The 14130-nt window shown below is 41.7% G+C and overlaps 1 protein-coding gene across 2 annotated transcripts; it reads right to left on the reverse strand.

The window, feature by feature from the left end:
• Window positions 1–9001: 9001 nt before the first annotated feature.
• On the reverse strand, window positions 9002–12105 carry LOC116675947 (C-type lectin BfL-1). 2 transcript variants are annotated; one of them, XM_032507412.1, is made up of 6 exons: window positions 11977–12105; window positions 11453–11550; window positions 11031–11176; window positions 10297–10431; window positions 9512–9644; window positions 9002–9173 (listed from the first exon to the last, which is right to left on the reverse strand). In XM_032507412.1, exons 2-6 carry the CDS (start codon window positions 11520–11522, stop codon window positions 9106–9108), a joined length of 552 nt encoding a protein of 183 aa, XP_032363303.1. In that variant the 5' UTR covers window positions 11523–11550; window positions 11977–12105; the 3' UTR covers window positions 9002–9105. The 2 variants fall into 2 exon arrangements, with proteins under 2 accessions (XP_032363303.1, XP_032363302.1); XM_032507411.1 differs by having other exon boundaries at window positions 11453–11562; window positions 11977–12097.
• Between the last annotated feature and the right edge of the window lie 2025 nt (window positions 12106–14130).

A 14130-nucleotide genomic window follows, 5' to 3' on the forward strand; every position in this document is an offset into this window, starting at 1 on the left:
TTGTTTTTTAGGAAATACATTCTCACTCTAATTATCATTCCTGTTATTCCTTTTTTCTATTTCTAAGGTTATTTGTGGGTCTACAACTTAGAGTCAAATTACAAAACTTTCAACTCTCAGTGCATGATACCATGCTGACACTTATTTGCAATATGTAAATATATTAAATATATCAGGACCAAGAACACCAAGCATTAATATTATAGACTCATACTTACTCTGAGAACCCCTTCCATTTCAGCAGAAACTCTACTCTTCCCTTCACCACTCTGCGGTCCAAAACCTTCTCCACCACATACTCCTCCTCCTCCTCCTTCACTGCTGCTTCAGGCTGCTCCTCCTTTCCTGCTCTGGTTGCCACCATATGGCGGTTTTCCACTGCGTGGTATCTACTCAACTCGCCACGGCTCTAATCGCTTTTTTTGGTTTTCCATTACAAAAAAAAAGTCCCTGGGACCTGCTACCAGGTACTTTTTTTAGTACTACCTCAGTCGAGGTTCCAAGCGAGCCGAGGCGATACCAAAAGGTGACGTGGTTACCTGCAGACTGCTGGTTGGTCGGAGAGAATCGTCACTCATGACTGCGTTGTTAGCAAACAAGAGTGCGGAGTGTGTTTCCAGAACAAACGGGACATTTAAAACAAATCTAGCCGGACACCGACAGATTATCCACTCTCTGCACTATTCTCACTTTTCAACTGTTCGGGCTACTAGCGGCTTCATGTCGTTTCCAATATTGCACACTGTTACTTTAAAAAACAAGACAATATATATAACAAAAGTTTTTATTTAGCTTTTCAAGTAGCGCATCAAACCCTCCCAAACATCCCGGTCTTCTTCCTCTGCACCCTGTGACAGTGTCCCCCCCAGCTCTGCTGTCCCAGATGCATCCCAGTCGTTGTCATAAGACTGTCCGTGACTCTCATACAGATTATACGAAGCCCAGTAGTCAGAACCAGAGGTTTCACCGGTCGGACATCGCCCACCAGACGTTCTGCGGCGGCGATTTTACAAAGCGTGAATGCTCTAAAACACAAACAGTCCACATCAGTCATGTTGGTGTGTAATCATGGTTGTTCATGTACTTTATAGCGTATAGTTAATACTGACTGCGACGCTGAACACATGCAGATGTTAGCTAACGTTACCAGGAAACTTAACTTACCCTGTTGTGTCGGCGAACAACCGTCATGTCGACGTCTGAACTCTGTCAGAATTCCCAAACTCCCGTTTTTTTAGCGGTGATTTTTGTTGCTTCCTTCAGCTTCTTTTGAAACAAAACATTTCTTCTGGCCGCGGCGATTAGCCGACGTGCTGTTGTGAGTCGCGCTGAAAATTACGTCATCACGCGTTGCTATAGTGACCAGCCACGCTCAGGCTTTACGCAATCTGCAATGGAAAACGAACATAGAATGGGCCGAGGCGAGCCGAGCCGTCCCGAGCCAAGCCGAGGCGAGCCGTTACCAGCAGTGGAAAAACGCCATTACTGTCTGCTGAGGACGCCTTTGGTAGACCCAACGGGGTGGGGGGGAAACATGCAGAGATAATGATACAAGGGTTAGAAGAACTAATGGGAGGTGTGAGTGAATTCTAGCTTACCATGTTTTGCTGTATTCAAATCAAAAGTTTTCTTCATGACAACACAGAACGTGTGTGCGTGTTTTTTTAAATACAAAAAAAGTTATTGCATTTTCTGACATTTTTGTCACTTTCTCAATGTAGTGGGTCCTTTTTAATGTTTTTTCCAATGTTGTTTGTTACTTCTGATGATGACATTTTCAGCTTATTTTGAAGGCCCATTTTTTGTGATGAAAAAACTGACAATGGGTCGAATTTGACCCGAGGGTTAACATTTTTCTATATTGGACATGATATCCTAAAACATTTTTGCATTTTATTTTGGGATGTTACATGTTATGTTTGAGAACCTGTGAATGAAACATTTCCATTTTAAGGACTAAAATAAATCTCTAATGTTCACTTAGTTGTTTGCCTTTTTTTTCTTTCAGGAGTTAAAAAGGAACTTTTTTGCAACTAAAAGGTACAAAATGGCTTTGTCACTGGGGCGGTACCTTAATGGGACAACATGGTACCTTTTCTAAAGGTACTTGGTTGTACCTTGGTTTAAGGTACATTATTGATCCTCAAAGGTATAATATTGTCCCTTAGAAGGAAGAAACAGTTAAGGTACAAATTTGATCCTCTTATTCAAGGTACAACTACGTACCTTTGAGGGTACCACCCCAGTGACGAGCTTTTGTTCCTTAAAAGGTATTGTTTTGTACTTTTTATTTTGATGGTATAAGGTGGAAGGTCTACAGTTCATTATTAATTAACAACGGTATCGGGTATCGACAGATACACACAGCCCAGGCATCGGGACCGGGGCTGAAAGAGTCAGATCAGTGCATCCCTAAATAAAACTGGCAACAACCTGGTCGCATCAGCTGATTTGCAGCAGACATTTCATTTTCAGAGTCAAATTCCAGCAGGAGTCCTCTCAGGACAGGTCTAGGAGGTCTACGCCACATTATCTACTTTACAAAGAGACAACCATTTGACACGAGCAAGCATTTGGGTGAACAGTGGCAGACACCAGGGCCAAGCCAGGAAGGTTATATGATAGGAGAACACTGACCTGAACGTGGCTGCTATCAGAGGCCCAGTCTGCTGCTGGTCTTCTGGGGACCTCGTTGCTCCGCTGCTCCTGGTCCTGGTTGTCCTCCTCCATTCCTCTCTGGACCTGAAGTCCAGCAGATCTCCACTGTGGCTGCTTACACTGGGAAGAAATCTAAAGGGAAAACATGGACTTTGGAGTTAACACACACAACTTTATTAGGTCATTTCCCCTCACACTGCTACAGTGGCCCACACGGTTCAACACACACACACACACACAACAGATACAACACACACACACAAAAGATACAACACGCACACACAAGCTGGAGGAGCTGACGGCGCTGACCCGGCTGCAAAGGGAGTAGCGGGGGTGCAGCCTCATGTGCTTCACTGAGACGTGGCTGTGTGAACGTTTGCTGCTGCAGCTACAGATCAAATTCACACTGTTGTCTCTCAACTTCAAAACCAGCACCCCCATTCCCTCCTCCTCATCTCCGGGGACTTCAATCATGCTTCCCTGTCCTCTGCTTCCCCCCCCCTTCACCCAGTATCTTAAATGCCCCACCAGGGGCGTCACAACTTTGGATTTACTGTATGCAAACATCAAAGATGCATACACCTCTCCCCCCCACTCGGCCGCTCAGATCACAACCTGGTCCACCTGGTCCCAGACTACCCCCCTGTGGGGGCCAAACAACAACCTGTGGAGAGGCTTGTGAAGCAGTGGTTTGAGGAGGTCAGTGATAGGCTCAGAAACTGCTTTGAAACTACAGACTGGGAAGCACTCTGCACCCCCCACGGCACCGACACTGACAGCATGACCAAATGCATCACAGACTGGATCAACTTCTGTGTGGAGAACACCGGGCCCTCCAAGTTGGTCCAGTGTTTTCCCAACAACAAAACCTGGGGGACCTCTGAGATAAAAGCTCTGCTGAATGAGAAGAAGAGGGTCTTTGCATCAGGGGACAGAGAGGAGCTGCACAGAGTCCAGAAGGAACTCCGGCTCAAGATCAGGAGGGGGAAGGTCATCTATGGGAGAAAATTAGAAAAGAGTCTGGAACAGAACAAGGCCAGGGATGTCTGGAGAGGGCTGCAGAACATCTCAGGCCACAGCAGAGGTGGGGGGGGGCCAGCGGAGACCAGGACTGGGCAGATGAGCTGAATCTGGTTTTAACAGATTGGACTCTGCCTACTCGCCTTCTTCACCCCCCCCCCCCCTTTCACACCTCCCCTAGCCTACTCCCCCCCCAGCCTGCCACCTTCAACGACCCTCAACATCAATATTACAATAAGCCCACCAGCCCCTCCCCCCCCTCGCCCTGCTCAACACACACACAAAAGCTACATCACACACACAAATGCTACAACACACAAAGACACAAATGCTACAACACACACACAAAGCTACATCACACACACAAAAGCTACAACACATAAAGACACAAATGCTACAACACACACACAAAGCTACAACACACACACAAAGCTACAACACACACACAAAGCTACAACACACAGACACACAAGCTACAACACGCACACACACAAGCTACAACACACACACAAAGCTACAACACGCACACAAAGCTACAACACGCACACAAAGCTACAACACGCACACACACAAGCTACAACACACACACAAAAGCTACAACACACACACAAAAGCTACAACACACACACAAAAGCTACAACACACACACAAAAGCTACAACACACAAAAGCTACAACACACACAAGCTACAACACACACAAGCTACAACACACACAAGCTACAACACACACACACAAACGCTACAACACACACACACACAAACGCTACAACACACACACACACAAACGCTACAACACACACACAAAAGCTACAACACACACACAAAAGCTACAACACGCAGACACAGGTTACAATACACACAAAAGCTGCAACACACACACAAAAGTTACAATACACACAAACGCTACAACACACACACAAAAGCTACAACACACTGGCGTGTAAAGGGCAGTTATCAAAGTGTTTACCTGAGTGTGTGCGTGTTCACCTGGAGCTCTGTCTTCTTAAAACTCACTAATAACAAAGAACACAGCTATCCCGCCGCCAGCCCGAGATCACAGTGAAGCAACGAGACTTCCGGTTTCCTCCAAGTCAGGGTTTTTCAGAATAAAGTTCAAAATGAAAGAAGGTCGCTGCCTGGAGGCCAGGAGGGGAACAACAGCTCCACATTCACTTAATGAATCAGTTAGAGGTGGACTGGGACTGAGGACAATTACTCAAGTACTGGACTAAAAGCCCATGTTGCAAGTTAACCACCACTGTTGATTATTGGGTACAAAAAGCACTCATTTTTAAAAATGTCTCCAAATAGTTTTAAAAGTTAGTTTTTGGTCATTTTTGGTATTTGCGGGTTTATTAAGTAAATTCGGCAATGACGTCCCACTGGGGAGAGAAGTCTCAGCCTGGCACTAGAACTACAGAGACTGACTGGGATGAGGAAGAGGAGGAAAGGCCAGCAGCTGTATAATCACAAACCTGACAGACGTGAGAGGGCAAATGAGGAATTGTCAAGATTGTGGGGAAGTCTCCTTCATTTAGCAACGCAGCAGTGGATACGATGACTTTACTTTTTACTGTCAGTGAATAGCAGCGAGTGAACGTCAACGTTTTCTTTCGATCTAGTGACAATGATAATGTTGTTAGTTCAGATAAGTACTGGTACACTTATCAAGATATAGTAATAGAAGGCATCCCCGAGTGTTATTTCTAAGTGTTTACCTCTTCCTCCGGTGAAAACGTGTCGCTGTTTGGCCGGTGCTGTGTGTGTGGTGGTGAAGCTGCGGTGGAGATAAGATAAGATAATTTGTTTATTAGTCCCCAATGGGGAAATTACTGCACTACACTCTGTGTACACACTTTTTGTTAGTACTCACACACAGGCCTGAAATACACACACATGCTCAGGACCTATACATGGAGAGATGTCAGAGTGAGTGGGCTGCCAGCTAAACCAGCGCCCTGAGCAGCCGGGGGGGTACGGTGCCTTGCTCAAGAGCACCTGGCAGTGCCCAGGAGGTGAACTGGCATCTCTCCAGCCACCAATCCACGCTCCCAACTTTTTGGGTCTATACGGGGATTTGAAACAATGACCCTCTGGTTCCCAACCCAACTCCCTACGGACTGAGCTACTGCCACCAGAGCGGGTGCTGTAGGCGAGTGAGCCTCTGGTCGGGAAGCTCATACCGCTCACACTCGGGCTACTCTTCATTTATTTTTAACATCATAAATGAAAATTATGTCCAGGATCTCAGGGGAAATAAACGATATGCGTGTCTCCATTTCAAACCTCACTGCAGGTTGATTGTGGGCGACAACGCTGTCGTGGTTAGCTTACCGAAACTCTACTGCCGAAGTTGCTGGCTACACAACGTTAACCCGCTAGTATCCGTACAGGCTAACTATAGCAAGTTAGCTTTGTGTGTAATGTAACAAAAACCCACCCATCTTGTTGGAGCGATGCTTAATATTCCATTCAATACAACTATGGTACAAAAGGTGCACTAATGCCGCATGTATGATGTTGACAACATGGACGCGTACATAGGCAACACCAAAGGCAGTCGTAATATTTACCTAGCAGGCTAGGCTAACGCTGTTGTGCTAACGTCTTGCGGCGTAGCGTCAGCTAGATCTAAACTTGTGAAAAGCCAAACAACATCCCCCGTCTAAGCGTTCTAAGTGTTTCACTTTCAGATCTTTGAATTCTTGGTTAGGTCCGTCTTTGAAAAATCGGCCCACCTTACACGGACAAATTGTACCCACCTTCCTACCTAGCTAGTTAACCTACAGCTAGCTAGCTCGCTAGCTATACCGGTATGCTAGCTATAGCTATCTATCTCTCTCTATTTAAATATATGTATCAATACTGTCTATCTATCTATATGTCTAGCTATATATATAATATAGGCTATCTATGTATATGTATGTATTATCTATAATCTGTTGCTGAACACTCCTTTCTTACACTGTTGTCTTCTATCTCTCTCGTAACTCAATGGTCTCTCTAAGCTGGCTGGCCTATCACCTCCCTTGTGTGACGTCATGCAATGCATTGTGGGAGAAAAGCAAACCACTGTAAAATAGGACCTACTTTTTCGTGTTATTTTATGTTATGTGATACTTTTCAATATCATATACAGTGGATAACAGTTTGAATGTTTATTACCAACAATCAATAAGTGCAAATTCGTTGGAAAATTAAACCTGCAACATGGGCTTTAAAATCAAGTACATTTTAAAAACTACTTGAAAAACACACAACCAAACTGCTCAATACAGTAACGTAAGTAATGTAATTCCTATGTAAATTTCCCCTCACCGGATATACGTATAAAGGGATGTCTTTCCTCTACATCTGTGTTACTTGTTGACATTAATAGAATAATTCTACAACGTATGAATTTCTGGTGTTGATGTGCATTTGATCCGATGACGCCGTGACATCTTCATAACTTCAGAGTCAGAGAGACGTCAGAACCAGTCCAACTTGTTCCCAGGAATCTTTTAGTTTGCCTATAATCTGCATTTATTATAGAGACTGATATATATATATATATATATATATATATATATATATATATATATATATATATATATATATATATATATATATATATATTTATATTTATATGATCACTGGGTGAAAGGAGCTTTATTTTTTTCAATAAATTCTTCCCAAAGAAGCCTAACCAGGAGATAATATATTATTTTGCTTTAAAAGTGAACTACAAATACTTGAGATGGTTAAAGACATCAGTCACATCTGTTGAAGGAGAATTTCATATGGCAAGTTATTAGTTGTGTCATTATTTATGTTTAAGAGTTTGTGCCAATATTTAGGTTTTATAGTATAATCCTATCAAATGTTTACAGGGTTAACTGTTTTCTCGTTTTGTCATAGAGATACAACCCCAATTTATGCTGTATACTTATTTTAAGTAGTCAAATGATTGACAAGTTTATCTTTATGAACTGTTGTCTACTTTTGCAGTCAGACGCCCAATAGAGATCATCAAAAGATACAAGAGGGTGTTGAGGGCATACAACCATGGCATTATGTTGGGAGAAGCATGTGCACATGCTGGAGTGACAGAGCTGACAGTGAGGTCTAAAGCGGCGACTGCAGAGCTTGCCATATCTTCCCCTCAAAAGTTTGAAGAACTAATGGCAGGATACAACAAACTACATAAGATAGCTGACTTCCTAAGCAGATGTGAAGACATCATTAACAACGATCCACAAGTAAGGGCCGATATAGCTAAAAATACAGCGGCGGGTAAGCTCATACCCTTCAATAATAAATATTAACAATAAGAGGGAGCAGAAGTAATCGGTTGGGAAGCTGACTGGAGGGATTTTGAAATTGTAATGTTCAAAAAGGACTGTGTAATGTAAAGGTTTGTGCATGTTCATTTATTTTTCATGTATAGTCATCGTTCTTTTTAAATTTTTGACCACACTGTAAAATTAGAGGAGCACCAATAACACTTTTTTTCAATACAAGTATGGAAAACATACGGATAGCCCTTTATTTGATGTTTAGAAAAATGTAAAGTTTCAGTAAGTAACTTTGATTACAATTTTTGTAATAAAGGTTTTACTAGTAATTTTGTGAGTTTTTTTTACATCCCACCCTGACTTGCAGGTGGATTTTTAACTTATATATATATATGTTTTTGGTATATAATTTAATGAAGGGCAAAAAATGTCTCATTGCCTTACAAAGCACTTACTAATAACTATGAAAAACATCAGTCGCAACTTTATAATAACCATCCAGACCAACCCTTAACAAATTAATAATCTAAATAATGTTTATAGATTATTTTTTAAAGAATTTATTAACTATTTAACAAGGTATTATAGTAATCTGTTGCGACTTTATAATAACCATCCAGACACTGTTTATAGACGGTTTACAGACCAACTGGTAACCCTTAACAAAGTATTAATTATCTATCTAAATAATGTTTATAGATGGTTTATAAAGTATTTATTAACTGTTTAACAAGGTAATAAAGTCATCTGTTGCAACTTTATAATAACCATCCAGACACTGTTAGTAGACGGTTTACAGAACAACTAGTAACCCTTAACAAATTACTATTAACAATTAGTAATCATTATTAATTATAATTTAATTGTTTGTTAACAGTAAACTGACTGTTTCCTAAAAGTTAAATGACAATTAACTAAAGATTAATTAACAATCAATTTACCATCTATAAATGATGGTTATTATAAAGTGTTACCCATCCGGGTAGATGACATGAGGACAGATAGTTCAGTGACAAACAGGAAAAGAAACAGGGATCATCAACAAGTTTTCTGATGCTGAATATTTATTGCAGTAAATGTAAAAGTTTGCAGTGGCTCCAGTTGAAGCAGACTGGTCCAACTGCTGCTCTTCAGTTTCTCTCTGAACCACTAGACATTCACTGCACACACGTAGGGCTTAGCCTCATTACAGTTCGCATCGTTCCAGAGTCCCCAGTCTGAAAGAAACATGTTAACCAGTGTCAGTAGGCAGCACATCCTCTATAGGGTTTGTTGGTCTTCATGGTCTGGAGAAGTTTTAAATGTTCCCAAACTCTCAATCACACAAAGAAATAGATTAGTCAAATTCTATGAGTAGAAAAGATCATATGCAGTTAAAAATGAGGGTCCTGTTCTTCGTTCATACCCCTCTACTTTGACCCGTTTGTTGTGCTGCTTTAATAATTACACTCCTTCACCATAGCCTCTCTTATCTTGTCTGAGGTAAAATTAATAAATAAATAAATTTCTTTCTTATAACCTACTACCTCTCCTCCTAAACCATTGATTTACTTACCCCAATAGTTCATCTCAACGCAGTGCTCTCTGCGCCAAGCATTGTCAGGCTGGCCACGAGCCCAGTTGGTGTAACCAAAACTACTGCCATCCGTCCAAACAAAACGATAATTGTGTTTGTAAAAATCACCCTCCTAAAAGACAAACGGAAAACAAATGGTTGCCTGAGGTTTACTACTTGGCCAAATGGCCAATTACCATCAGATTAACTTTCCACTCTGCCACCAATTACCTGCTTCCAACTACCAACGTTTATTTGTTGGCTGACAGGTTTGAACTGAACATTTTCTCAACTATTAAAGGTAGGATATGTTTTTTCTAATGAAATAATGCATATCTTATCTCTCTGATTTTACATTTATTAAAGGGAAGACATAGATGTACTATTTGTGGTTTAGTTGAAATCAAAGCACACATTACTTGAAGTAAAGAAATACAATAAGTAGAAAATATCTGGAATTTTTTGCATCCAAATGCATTTTTTATATTGCCATCTCAAAGTTTATACACAGGGCTTTCAACCGGGGGAGCCGTGTTTGTGTCCAGGAGAAGTTAAGACTTTCATCCTGGAAACGGGTGTTTATGACCTCACAGAGCTCTGTGAGGTCATAAATACACCATACCTTTTTAGTAAATACACCATACCTTTTTAGTAAATACACCATACCTTTTTAGCATATTATATGAATTGTGCATTATTTTGAGCAATATCATACAAACCTGTTCATGAGAAGGTGTGAACTAGGGCTAAATAGGGCTTCACCAACAGAAACATTTACTGCTTACATCAATAAGGAAGGCTCCGATCCAGTAGTGAGCTTTTCCGGTGGTTGCTTTATACATGGCACATTGGACTTGATTCACCTCCGCGTCATTGTGGATCGATACCAGATGGCCATTTGGGAATTTTCTACAAGTCATCTGAAATGAACAAAAATCAGGAGAATTAGTTTTCACTGATAATTCATCATTTGTCACGTTAATTTGCGTGTTTGATCTATCCTCGCTCAACCCGGAAATTGATCCGGTCCTCCATCACGAAGCCTGTTCACATTGCCTAACCTCTGCTCTGAGTTGACAGAAAACACATGACTACCTTCATAAAATGTTTAATTGGAGAACAATACATGCAAACCAGAGGGAGGTAAAATAAGGCTTTATATCTTAATGAAAAACGTTCTCTTTTAAACGTTCTTATGTTTTTTTCTTTCAATATTACACATTTCAATTGACGCTTTTTATTTCAAAAATACATTTCACCTTTCATCATTACATTGCCAAAAATATCAATGTATTTGTTATTTTTCTTTTAATTTTAAATACTGGGTCAGATGACCCTCCATAGCTGTACCTCAGTAATCAGAATATACATAAAGAATATACTATTAAACTTCACAAGTCAAAAAAAAAATCTTGTTCTCAAGTCCTCTTTCCTCACGTCTTTTGCTGAACTTGAAAGACTGTCTGAACAGGATGAGGTCACATTTACTGTCTGAAGTCAGATGTGTGTGTTTCATCACCTCTGCATCAGAATGGCCCAAATGCTGAGTATTGTAGAACGCCTTCACACAGCGGTTGCTACCCATCTGGAACCAGCCTTCACCGAGTTTCTTGTTTTTACACGGTGTGACCGGATATATGGTCTTACACACTTGTGCAAGATCCCCTGTATCAGAGAAAGAAGAAGTTTTGTCCTTTTTTTGTTCCTGTAGTCTTTTTTTAAGATTATTTTATTTTCTGCCTTTAATGGAGAATAAGTGAGCTAGGCGAGAGAGAGGGAAGACCGGCAGGAAATTGTCTCAGGTCGTACTTGAACCCTGAACTCTGTGTCAAGGTATAAGCCTCTCAGTATGTGCACCTGCTTTACCCACTGAACCAACCCAGCCACGTCTTGTTCCTGTTGTCTGTGTAGACTGATTATTTAGTGACTGTGTGTTCTTACCGGCTGCAGAGTCCGACATGAACATCAGCACCCCCAGAAGAAGGATGGCAGTAACCACAACGGGACGCATGGTTCAGGGCTCTCACAGCTCTCTGCAGCTGGAATATAATCTAATGACCCACAGGAGCAATTATACATATACAGAATATGCATAAACAACTCAACCAGGATAACACTGAAGTGGTTATAGTTCTGAAGGCTGAGAGAGACTAACTGGCCACTAAATCAGTATCACTAGGAACTTACCCCACCTTAACAGACAAGAAAGTCATCTTTGAATCAAATTCTGCTAGTTTTTACAGACAATAAGTGACAGATATGATTATAAATTGATTTTGAACCAGGAATCCCCCTCATGTCCTCTGAAGTCTTTTAGTTGATTCAAAGTGCATGTGGTTTTTGGTTTTTATGCCTGATGAAGCTCTGAGAGCAGCTCACATTGTTGAGATCTTTAAACTGAAATTTGAAACCTTTAAATGTCCTTTTCTGTTCTATTGAAACACAGAGAGACAAACGGGACTCACCTCAGGTGAAGTAGTGGAGTAGTCTCGTTCCTTGTTCCTCGTCCGTCTGGATGTCAGTCTGATCTCTGCCTCGGTTAAATATCCACAGCTGATGCCCTGAATACATGTGATTTAACTGATCAAACACAAGTGTCAAAAACATAAAAAGCTTAAGTCAACACAAGTCAATAAGCCCCGGGTCAAGGTGGGACTTTATGGTGAGACCAAACACGAGTGGTTTGTTTTTCATCAACTAAAAAGAAGTTAATCTAAAGTCAGAAAGGTGAAAGTTTTAAGAGAAATTCGAAAGTGAGATATGTCCTATGAATGAAATTATATTGAATCTGCTGATGGTCTGGATTGCGAGATACATCTGGAACGTTAGACCATACATCATGCCAGTCGAGATCGATACCCAGGCCTGGGCAATCGCGTGCCCAGATCCTCTCAATAGGAAGGGCAGAGCAGCCAGATATCTCTGGGATGGGCAACGGCCTCTGCCAAGGGACACCGTACGCCTTGAGTGCCGATCTTAATTATGACTTTTCATTTCTTTAATGTTTAATTTCTTATGCTGCACTGTAACTTTTATTCTTGTGTTTTATACATCTTAATGGTTTTTATTTTTAACTGTTTATTCATGTGTTTTATTGGTTTTTATTTTTTTAACTTTTTTAACTGATTTTGCCTACCTTGCCTTGCTCAATTGAAGGTAAAATAAGAAAGAGGAACGTGGTAGATTGAATGTCCTCTTCAAGTCAGAAAAAGGCAATAAACCAACGTCGCTAAAAATGTCTTTAAGACAATGAAGAGCCCTTTGTTCCCATTGTTGGTCTGTTATCGGCCTCCCCCCAGTCAGGAGTGCTATGTTTTTGAATAAAGGGGAACAAGTTAGCCAGTTTCAAGCTGTTACAGTTACAGTGTGTTTCAGATGTGAGATAATGGGTCCAAAGCATAGCTGGCACTGTTTTTTTAGACATTTTGGCAAAACAAACGTCATCGAGTGACCAAGGCTCTGTCATAGCACTTTCTAAGGTACGCCAGAAAACAGACACATCTGGGTTAAACCCAGTGAGGAGGGGCCTCGATATGACGGACCAAAAAAAATGTTTGAAGTTGTGAACTCAGAGGCCACCATCCTCTTTCCTTCTCACTAGACATCACCAGTCATGGCTGTTTTCCTTTCCAGATAGAGTTAGATACTGCCTATTGTCATTGACGGCAGTACGCCCAACCAGTCTACATGTGTTTTGTGGATCTGGAGTGGTGCACGTGACCTGCAGACAAGATGGCTGCGTAGCGCGGTTGCTCTGGCCTCCTCGCCCCCTATTTTCATATAACTATCCATTTATGTTGTATTCCTAACTTAACAACTCCTCGATTTGAGTGTCCTAAGCCCTGTGTATGCAATGGCTGAAGGTTTGAGAAGCAAAGTCGGGTTGGACCCTCTGAAAGACGACGAAGGTTTTGAGTCATTCCGCCAGGCTATATTGACCTTGTTAGCTCCCGCGATGAAAGAGCAGCAAACCTTCATCGAGAATCAGTTTGGAAAGTTTGAAGTACGGCTGGATAACATAAAAACGGAGGTAACGACGAATACAACTGATATTAGGAAGCTGAAAAAGGACTATAAAGATCTCTCCACCCAGCTGGTTAAACATGAGAAGTCTTTCCGAACAGTATGCTCCAAACTGGAAGCACACATGGCAGAGCTTGAGGACAGGTCCCGCAGGGATAATGTTCGTATTATCAACTTGCCAGAAACAGTTGAAAAAGGAGACGCAACGAAATTTGTTTCATCTTCGCTCATTACATGGTTTCCTGTACTTAACGACGGAAAGATGGAGGTGATGCGGGCACATCGTATAGGCCGGAGCGCGATACTGGATCCCGCACCCTGATCTGCAAGATGCTACGCTACACGGACCGGGACCGCATCTTGAAGGCAGCTAGAGGCCATCGGATAGAGGCCGGCGGCAAAGAGATTCGCTTCGCCGCTGACTACAGCAACTACACCTTCAAACGACGCCGCGCACTTTCCCAAAAACATGGAAACAGCGAGGAAACAAGGTTTCATCCCGTTCCTGATTACCCGGCTAAACTAAAGCCTGTCCCGCGGGTCTGAAGTGAACACTTTTTGAGGACCCAGGCAGTGCTGAGGATTTCCTTGGTGCT

This window comes from Etheostoma spectabile, unplaced genomic scaffold (assembly GCF_008692095.1).
Source record: "Etheostoma spectabile isolate EspeVRDwgs_2016 unplaced genomic scaffold, UIUC_Espe_1.0 scaffold00002527, whole genome shotgun sequence".
NCBI classification, from domain to species: domain Eukaryota; kingdom Metazoa; phylum Chordata; class Actinopteri; order Perciformes; family Percidae; genus Etheostoma; species Etheostoma spectabile.